General features: G+C 40.5%; 1 protein-coding gene across 2 annotated transcripts; it reads left to right on the top strand.

The window, feature by feature from the left end:
• The first annotated feature begins 1,458 nt into the window (after window positions 1-1,458).
• On the top strand, window positions 1,459-9,971 carry PTTG1 (PTTG1 regulator of sister chromatid separation, securin). Of its 2 annotated transcripts, none has more exons than XM_060092610.1 (7): window positions 1,459-1,543; window positions 2,002-2,102; window positions 2,454-2,635; window positions 3,981-4,074; window positions 8,116-8,274; window positions 9,027-9,132; window positions 9,751-9,971. In XM_060092610.1, the coding sequence occupies exons 2-6, from the start codon at window positions 2,012-2,014 to the stop codon at window positions 9,104-9,106; spliced, it is 606 nt and encodes a 201-aa protein (XP_059948593.1). In that variant the 5' UTR covers window positions 1,459-1,543; window positions 2,002-2,011; the 3' UTR covers window positions 9,107-9,132; window positions 9,751-9,971. The 2 variants fall into 2 exon arrangements, with proteins under 2 accessions (XP_059948593.1, XP_059948592.1); XM_060092609.1 differs by having other exon boundaries at window positions 2,451-2,635.
• Window positions 9,972-10,183: the final 212 nt, after the last annotated feature.

The raw sequence follows: 10,183 nt of genomic DNA, 5'->3' as shown, positions 1-10,183 counted from the left end.
AAATGCCAGGGAAGATGGGACAATGAACTGGCATATACTTCGCACCATATCTATGCCAGGTGTAGTGCTAAGCCTTTTGTGAAAGAGTAATGTAGGCTCAACTCCTCTCTCCCAACTTACCTGCAAGTTAAAAAGTATCTGGTGACCTGTTGGGAGTACGGTTTGGATGACACAGGTCACCCTTGGTCTTTTGAATTGATTCCTTTATCTTGTTCAATATATTTCTATCTACTGTAGAAAGGAAAAGGTCACCAACTTTTTCAAGCACAATTTCTCCCCATATCTTGGAAATTGGAATTCCTTTTGTGTATCTTTATTATTCCTCTGATCTTTTTCTCTTGTTCACCCTCTGTCCTTCCCCCACCGGCTTTGATGAATATATTGTTGAGATGTTAAAAGTTTAAAATAAATCCCTATTGGGACTTGCCTGGCGGTCCAGTGGTTAAGACTCTGCGCTTCCATTGCAGGGGGCACGGCTCGATCCCTGGTCTAGGAACTAAGATCCTGCGTGCCATGCGGCATGGCCAAAAACAAACAAAAAAAGTCCCTATTAAATGATAGAAGTTTAAAGGAAGCCTGAATTATGTACTCATTAGGTCATTATTTTGTTCCTAAGTCAGATTCTGTATAACAGAGACAGCGTCCTAACCTGAAATATTGATGATAGTCTTGCAATTAGGAAATAATCAGTCCATTTAAAAAAACTGAAGTATAATGGATTTATTATATTATATTAGTTTCAGAATCAGTCCGTCTTCATCACAAGCACCACAGAACGATACAAACACTGCCGTTTTATCTACCTGTACTTTCATTTCTTAATTTTTAATTCTGCCCTGCTAGAATTCACTAGACCTAATATGGTTTCCCCCCCACCTGACTATATATTGACTGTATATGTATTTTTTATATCTCTAATTGAAATACAACTATATGTATCCGTCTCCCTTCGTCATTTTCCCGATGACTACAATGCTTTTCCTCCAGTGCTTCCCCTTCTTTTTTATTTGATCTGCTCTATTTACTCTCTGGAAAAATAGTTGATTAGTTGAAGACTTTAGGAAAATAGTTCTGTCATTACCTCACCTTGACTTTTTGAACTTCACAATCTTCTCATTTGAAAACGTCTTGGACACCAAAGTGTCTCAGGAAAAAACAAAAAACTCCAAAAACCAACTCTGTATCTTGGTATTAGAATAATCCTCATAATTATTTATTTCTTGGAAGTGGAGACCATATTTACTCCCCTTCTATTTCTGCGGGGAGCAGGTTAAAAACAACTAGAAATCCGTGATCAAGGTGTCGGCGGGTTTGATATTTCTCCTCCCAGGAAACAAGCGACAAAGTTGCCGGGGGAAGCTTTCGGGGCGGAGCCCAGGGAGCTTATTTTCCTACCATTGGTTCTTCCCGGGAGCCTCCTCCCCACTCCTGCCCCGCCTCCTGGACGGATGAACCAATAGCGGCGTAAGTTGTGATTTAAACGCCGAGGCCCGCGCGACCGCTGGAGACCGTGTCTCGGAAGAGTTTGGCAGTTGTTCCCAACGTGAGTGAATGGAGCGGTCGCGAGTGGTTGGGCGGGAGGGGTCCGGCGGGGTAGGAAGCGGGGCTAGGGTGGGGGTCTGGGAAGCGGGGTCCTTATGTCTGGGAGCCGGGGCTGGGGATTGGGGGCTGGGACTAACCCCGGGACGTCTGTAGCGCCCAACCGGTTGAGCCACGGCCTTTGGACTGCGTCCGCAACCCACGGCGGTTCGGTTCCGATGGGTAGCAGGGCCTGTGCCAGTCCCAAACCGCCAACTCTTCTGGAATTTAGGGCCCCTGACTCAGGCTTCAAGAGTTAAGAGCTGGATTAAGTGCCTGTCGGCCCAAGATCGGGCTTCTCCCTCTACTTAGCTCTTGTTTTTGCATAGACGTGCCCAGGGTAGAAAGTTGGGTCTGTGCTACGCCTTAGCTTCTTTCATCTTCTTTAACTCCCAGGGTTTAATGAGTATTTCACACCCCTAGGTAATCCAGAATGGCTACTCTGATCTATGTTGACAAGGAAAATGGAGAACCAGGCACCCGTGTGGCTCCTAAGGACGGGCTGAAGCTGGGGTCTGGGCCTTGTAAGTATACAGGCGGCAATCAGGTACACAGGTATTGTGAATCAGTGGTGGGTGTGGCCTGGAGCTGGGGGAGGCATTTAGTATACTTTGCCGGCAATTGGAGCCAGGTTTACCCAATACTGCTACTGCCAGGTTCTTGTTATGGGTCTCTTTTTCATGTTCAGTATCTTAATGAGATTATTTAAGAGGGTACTGAACTGAAGTACTGTTAGGCATAGGAACATGCCACTGTCAAGAAGGGGTTAAGTTTGGGTGTGAGAATTAGGCCACGTTTATAGGCAAGGTCAGCCTTCAAGTTGCACAGGCGTTTACTGCTGGAATAATCTCACGGTAAGACTTTTTCTTTAGCAGTGAAAGCTTTAGATGGGAGATCTCAGGTTTCAACACCACATGTTGGCAAAATGTTTGATGCTCCACCAGCTTTACCTAAAGCTGCCAGAAAGGCTTTGGGAACTGTTAACAGAGCTACAGAAAAGTCAATAAAGACTAATGGACCCCTCAAACAGAAACAGACAGCCTTCTCTACCAAAAAGGTAAGTGTTGGCTCTAAATAAAGATGCTGTTTAAACACTTCAGCACTTGTGACTCTTAAAATGACTATTGGCATCCTACCCGACTTTCTCCTGTGTGAATAGAAAGAAATAGAGGTTAGCAGACATAGATGAGCAGAAGAGAATCATCATACTGTCTTTGTGGACTTCCCCTGTAACTCGAGATCACATGTCTCAGTAGCAGCTGGTGAATTTTTTTGCCTCACCTGCCCTTAATGAATGTCTTGAAGCAGATTGATTGGTAGAATGTACTTACAGATTAAAAAGTACTGAGAGGGAGGGTATTTTGCAAGAGGTCACGTTGCTAATATAACAGCTCAGGTGCTGCCATCCTTCTCCCCTCCTTCCAGAGCAAGCACCACTTTTTTAGGTCATAACGTGGTAGCATGTTGACCTTGGTATGTGTGTTTACAAACTGTAGGTTAGTGCATCCTAGACTGAGAGGACTTGGCTATGAAAGATAACTTTAGCCTGTGGATTAACACTTCATTTCACTAATTGTTTTGTTTAATGTGTATTAGGAAAAAACAACTAGTACTTGATCTCAAACTGAGACTTACATGTGTGGGTTTAGGACAAGGATGTCTTTTTAAAAAAACTGAGTTGAGTAAGAGAAATGTTAAAGGCAAGTATTGCAAGGATATAGCAAAAGTGATGAGAATCTGACAGAACTGAAATGTGGGAAACCCTGCCTTAGGGATTTCCTCTAACCATGCACATGTGACGTAAGCATAAGTCAAGACTATGCAGGCTTCCATTTTGGCCCACCATTGTGGCCTGCCTGCCAATTCCAGACTAGGAGATATCCACTGTGGGCTTCTAAAGTCCTTAGCTGTCTTTGGCTGCCTCTTACTCTGTGTATTTGAGGAACACAAATTGGTTTTTAAAATTAGCCAAGCAAATAATTTAGGTAACACTGATGGACACACCAACGGAAAATTATATTTCCAACAGCCAAAAATGGCTTCCAGGATTAGCTTCTATTCTGGGTGATTCATGCCTATTTTCTCCTTTGTTAGGTTGGGTGATTGAGTCAATTAGTTCTGAATTAACTCCACTCTGCATTTTGATAACTTATGCTAACAGGTGCTGATACTTATATTTTAGAATTAACTTTTGAGCCATGATATTAGAATTGCTTGCTGAATTGTATTTGTGTGTAATTTTGAGAATGAAGGATTATGGTTTCTTAGAAGTCAGCATGAAATTAAAAACAATTTAAAATGTGAAGCAGTCACATGTCTTAAAGAAGCCCTATGATCTCTTGTACTAATCAGTTGACAAGGCTTCCACTCTCACTAATGTATGTTTTCTTGGGTTGTTTTAGATGACTGAGAAGACCATGAAAGCAAAAAGCTCTGTTCCTGCCTCAGATGACACCTATCCAGAAATAGAAAAATTCTTTCCCTTCAACCCATTAGGTAATATCTTTTGGTATCGCACAAATGCTTTAGCCTTGAGTTTCTCTTAGGATCCAATTCAACTGTAACTTGATATAGCTATGAATAAGACGTGATCCAAGACTATAACAAGGCTGTCTGAATCTGGGTTGCTTTGAACAAATACACTTGTTGTGAATTTATTTGTAAGGTATAATCTTAGGTCAGAAGAGGAATCCGAGCTAAAATGTGGAAAACATTGTTCCTGTCCTCAAAAGCTAACCACCTAGGGGGAGATTAGACCTGTTCAATGATAGAGTACAGTCTTCTTAGCAAACCATTTAGAAAGAGGGCTCTATGTCAAACTGAACAATGCCTGAGGGCTTCCCTGGTGGCTCAGTGGTTAAGAATCCGCCTGCCAATGCAGGGTATGCAGGTTCGAGCCCTGGTCCGGGCAGATCCCCCATGCTGCAGAGCATCTAAGCCCATGCACCACAACTACTGAGCCTGCACTCTAGAGCCCTTGAGCCACAACTACTGAGCGCGCGTGACTAGAGCCCATGCTCCACAATAAGAGAAGCCACTGCAATGAGAAGCCTGCACACCGCAACGAAGAGTAGCCCCCACCCGCCACAAGTAGAGGAAGCCTGTGTGCAGCAACGAAGACCCAACACAGCCAAAAATAAATCAAATAAAAAATAAATTAATTAAAAAAAACACAACAGTTTCTTTCTAAGCTAAAGCATTTAGTCAGCAATACTAACTATATACAAGTTGTGAATCCAACCCTTGCTTGTCCTGTTTCTCCACAAGCACATTAAATATTTCTAAAAAAAACCCCCCAAAATTCCTGAAAAATCCATAGCCAGTGAAAACGTGCTTTTTTTTTTTTTACTTCTTCAACCTGCTATACGTATCTGAAATATTTTCTGTTACAGAACCAGCTTTTCAAGCTTTAATTTACTCACATTTGAGGAGAGGCTACCATACGCCAGGCACGAATAAGCTTGGGATGCAGTGGTTAACAAGACAGGCCCCACCCTGAGAAGTCCATGATTTGGAGGGAAAGTCAGACACTGAACAAATCATCTCACTTTGAGTGTGAGCAAGGAGAAACACAGGGCCTGTTAGGGGGACTGAACCTAGCCTGTAAGAGCAGGGAAGAGTTCTCTCAGGAAGTGACACCCAGTGGAGTCTTGAAGGATATAAGGAGATAGTTGGGTGAAGAAAGGATAGGGCAGGGCAAGAGCACTGTAGCAGATAAAAGTGTGTGCGAAGATCCTGAGGCAGAAAAAAGGACTGGAGTGGTTCTGGGAAGCTGAAAGGCAGAGGTGAAGGATAGTATTGGTGAGGGGGTGGGGACAAATCACACAGGTCCTTTGAGATTTCTGAGCTGGATTTTTTGCCCTTTGATCCAAAGAGCATTTAGTCATTCCACTAGTATACATCTAGGTTGTTTCTGGCTTTTATATATTACAAAACAATTATGCAATTATTGTTTAGAGTTTGTGAGTCTCTCTGGAGAGTAAACTCCAAGAAGGATTGCTGGGTCTCAAAGCTGTGTGATTAACTTTTGATAAAATGTGGTACATCCGTTCTAATAATTACCATTCAGGAAAATGAGGTAGATTTATGCATATTGACCAGGAAAGAGGACTACGATATGCTGTGTTGGAGGAAAGAGATATTGCTAAATTGCCTTCCAAAATAGGAGCATAAATTATTGAAGCCACCTTCAGTGGATGAGGATGGCTGCTTCCCCTGTAATCTAACCGCAAATGTTTTAAAATTCTAATGTTTATCAGAAAGGTAATTGGTATTTTATTGTTTTAAATTGGGGTATATGAGTGTGTCTGAGCATATTTGACTATGGGTCATTTATAGTTTTTTTATCTTCTGTTTTTATCTTCTGTTTGTATCTTGTTTGTTTTCTCTTGATTTTTGTGACTTACACTGTGTGTGTGTGTGTGTGTGTAAGTGTGTAAAGAACTCTGTGGATAAAGGTAATTAGCCCTGTATGTTGCAGACTTATTTCCTCTGGGGTCTTTTGTCTGTTTATGCTTTCCTTTACAATTCAGTGTTTAAATTAAGTAGTCACATATCACTCAATTCCTTTTTGAATTCTGGGCTTTATCAGGTTTGAAAAAGAATAGACTAATTCCTAGTATTTAGGCTTTAGAGAACTTTCGCACTTCAGAATATGATGGTTCTCCCTCCATCTTTGTTCTTAGCTTTTGAGAAAATGCTTAAATTAACCTCCTGGGTAGTTTTGTTAAATTACAAATTAAGTTTTATGACTGTGATTGGTCTGTTCAAATTGTCTGTTTCTTCTTGATTCAGTCTTGGCAGGTTGAATGTTTCTAGAAATTTATCCATTTTTTCTAGGTTGTCCGTTGAATTACCTCTTCGAAAAGAGGCAAGACTCTAATCCTACTTTTGTTACTGTCAAGAAAAATTAGTTTTTTTAAAATAATTCCTAATCTGAAAGGCACTTGGATTTTAAGAAGAAATGTTGCCTAAAACAGCGTTTCTTAAATTTGTTTTAGGACTTTTGCACTCTTACAAATTAGTGAAGACCCCAAAGAACTTTTGTATGTTGTTTATGTATTCTATATTAGAAATTAAAATTGAGAAATTTAAAAAGTATTAATTTGTTTAAAAAACAAACCCATTAATGTACATAGCTTGAAACAAAATTTTTTTTACATGTAAAAATTGTGAGAAGGGGCTTCCCTGGTGGCGCAGTGGTTGAGAGTCCGCCTGCCGATGCAGGGGACATGGGTTCGTGCCCTGGTCTGGGAAGATCCCACATGCCGCGGAGTGGCTGGGCCCGTGAGCCGTGGCTGGGCCCGTGAGCCATGGCTGTTGAGCCTGCGCATCCGGAGCCTGTGCTCCACAATGGGAGAGGCCACAACAGTGAGAGGCCCACATACCGCAAAAAAAAAAAAAAAAAAAATTGTGAGAAGAATATTTATATTTTTGAAAATTTGCTTAATTTGACTTAACATAAAACAGCTGGATTCTGCAGTCTGTTGCATCTTGTTTTGGTTGAAGTATATGAAGAAAATCTGGCCTTATGCAGACATGTAGTTAGGAAAGAGAAGCATTTTAAGTCTTTTAGATAAGTATAGATAGTTTTCTTTGCCATTACACTAAAATTCAACAAGTGGCTGTTTCTGTAGGCATAGTTGCAATGTGGAATCCAAAACCATTTCAGTAAACATTGTGTGCTCTGACAATAAAATCCATTGGTCTGTTTTGCATTTTGAAGGTATCTTTTATCCTGCATTTATCACCATTGATCACTTAGAAATACTGGTACACTGGGAAATGTAGGTCATGTTGAAATGTTTTTATTATGAAGTATCAAAATCACCCTCATTAATACCACCGCTGATCTCATCAGAAAAATCTTCAGTATTAGGAAGGTCTTAAGCTAATGATTACAGATAAGTTTACTGATATTCCAGTTTTTTTTTCCCCTTGAAATTGTGAATTTTATCATTGGCAACAAATACCATTTCCCTTTAAGTGGTAGACTTTTCATTCCTCGGAGAAAAATGTGCAACACATATCCAAGGCTGAGTTACCACAGTTTGTCTTTCAGTTCTTTCAAGTAAATTGTGTACAGGAATAAGGCCTCTAGTTTAGCTTGCAAATCAAATAATTGCACGAATCTTTTTTTTTTGGAAAACACCATGGTCTTTCAGTATGTGGTAGATGTGTTTTATGGCATACTTCACATCATATACAGAATACTAAAAAGACATGTTCTCAAGGGTTGAGAGCTAATAAAATTAATACTGTTTACTTCATGTGGTAAAGTAACATTATGTGAAACGCATTTTTACTGCAAGTGAATGGCAGCGAGGAATATAGTGACTACTAAGCATAGTTTATTGCCACTGCCTTGATTCGTGCACAGCAGTTTTAAACACCATTGCTTTTGGACCATCATTGTAAATGTCAGCACAGTGGAAAAAGGTATTAATATTATTATAAAAAATAGTTTGAGCTCATGGGCCCTGTGAAAGCTGACTACCCTGAGGAATGCTGCCCTGACAAAGTACTTTTCCGTGGCAGATTTCGAGAGTTTCGACCTGCCTGAAGAGCACCAGATTGCACACATGCCCTTGAATGGAGTGCCTCTCATGATTCTCGATGAGGAGAGGGAGCTTGAACAGCTGTTACACCTGGGCCCCCCTTCACCTCTGAAGATGCCTCCTCTACCGTGGGAGTCTAGTAAGTGAACGAGTGCCCTTCTAGAAGGTCTGTAAACAATCTGTGTCATAACACTTCCATTACCATGGGGACAGGTTGTGCAGAAGGTTAGCCTGTAAGTCATTTCTATCCTTCAGACTGCAGGGATAAGGTTTCAGGATAATGAAAACTATTCTCAACTGGTACTGCTTTTTAGTCCCAAATGCCGAGTAAAATTGTCATTCTGGAATCTGGACAGTCTTAGATACAAGCGAAACCAGAGGAAATTTAGTGTGTAACTTCTTAGGTTTTAAGCTGAAGTATAATAAACTTGCTTGGAATGAGAATTCCAAGCTACACCCAAAGCTCGTGTAGGATCAAGACCCACGTAATAGCATCGATTGGCAAACCTTTACTGCAGAAGGTTTGAGGTCTTGGTTCAAACTGGTGGTCAAAAGCCATCATCAGTATGTTTTCTATTTGTTCTGATGGAATACCTCACACTATTTGCTAAATTGCATTAATGATAATTGTTGGCCCTTACTTGGGTCTCTAAGGATGATGGAATTTCGGGTACTTCTATGATTTATCTCATAATGAAGGTTAATTCTGTGGCCACAGCCACATTCCAAGAAATAAGTGAGAGCGGGTATGTGTGTGTGTAGGTGGGGCAGGGGTAGAGATTCATTAGACAAAGGGAAAAACAAGAATTCATGATTAAGAGTGACAACTAGTGTGTGTGTTGATGGACACGAGGATTTGCAGATATTGAACAAGAAATTCCTGTTTTCTAGATCTGTTGCAGTCTCCCTCAAGCATTCTGTCGACCCTGGATGTTGAATTGCCACCTGTTTGCTATGACTTAGATATTTAAATTTCTTAGCACTTTATAGTCTGTGGGTATGTATTAATAGTTTGTATTAATAAAGCAATTCTTTGTTTAACAAACTCTTCCTAATATTGTGGTTGATATTGTTTGGAATTTGCTTAAAACAGTATGAAAACTAGTAGATGTGTTTAACAGAAGTCTACAATCTGACAATAGAAGTTTGTCCGAGTTAAAAAAACTTTCCCTGAAAGCCTCTGCTTTGTTTTAACAGCTTATTTTAGAAGCTGCCACTGTTCTCGCTGAAACATATACCCCTCCATGTGTACTTTACTACCTTTTTGTGGCCACTAACTAGTGACAGTTATTAGATCTCTTAATAGGAAGAGCTACTTCCAGCTCATTGTGTCTGTTGCTAGGCATTCTTTATTGCTGGTTCTGTTTAGTTTCTAATGCCTTCAATACTCTGTATTCAGTGATCAGAATTTGAAAGGCTCTGAATCTCCTGAGAATTCTGCCTCCTTGAGCTCTTCAATTGGGTTCTTTGAAAACCACAGCAGATAATTTACTGATAGTAAGATCCACTTTCTACCTATAGGAAACTCTATTTATTTGCTAACTCTGTGCTGGGAATTGTTTTTAAGTCTTAAATAAGCATTATCGTGTTTCATGTTCATGACCCTGTTTTTCAGATGAGGACAGTGAAGCTCAGAAGTTCACTGATATATCAAAGACACGAAGAGCTAGAAAATGATAGAACTGGTATTTTGATTCCATAACTGAGATTGGAATCAAAATATCAGATTGCTCATGGATTTTCTTTTTTTTCTTTTTTCTTTTGGGCAGGGGGGCTGGATGATGTTTAAAAAAAATTAATTGTTGCCACCATTTTAAATTAAAAGTTTCACATATCTTTGGTTTTAGAGCTTCTTTTGGAAAAGCAGACCTGTTTATAGTAGGCCCTTGTTTCCAACACTTGGTAGAGTGGCTGCCTTTTATGTGGCGTGTGGGTTTTCTGTCCTCTGAACCCTATGTGAGATGGTTTGAGGGGAGAACTGAAGTGTATTCCTCTTTCTCTCTTCTGTGACTCAGCCTATTTAACTCACTTAACGTGCCTGGGCCAGG

The sequence above is a fragment of the Mesoplodon densirostris genome, chromosome 3 (assembly GCF_025265405.1).
Source record: "Mesoplodon densirostris isolate mMesDen1 chromosome 3, mMesDen1 primary haplotype, whole genome shotgun sequence".
Taxonomy (NCBI): Eukaryota; Metazoa; Chordata; class Mammalia; order Artiodactyla; family Ziphiidae; genus Mesoplodon; species Mesoplodon densirostris.
The sequence above is the reverse complement of the archived record's forward strand: the minus strand, read 5'-3'. Positions and strand labels throughout refer to the sequence as shown.

Coding starts and splice junctions, on each gene's coding strand:
- PTTG1 (XM_060092609.1), top strand. CDS start 2,012: ATGGCTACTCTGATCTATGTTGACAAGGAAAATGGAGAACCAGGCACC. Junction 2,103..2,450: donor GAAGCTGGGGTCTGGGCCTT/GTAAGTATACAG, acceptor CTTTTTCTTTAG/CAGTGAAAGCTTTAGATGGG. Junction 4,075..8,115: donor CTTTCCCTTCAACCCATTAG/GTAATATCTTTT, acceptor TTTCCGTGGCAG/ATTTCGAGAGTTTCGACCTG.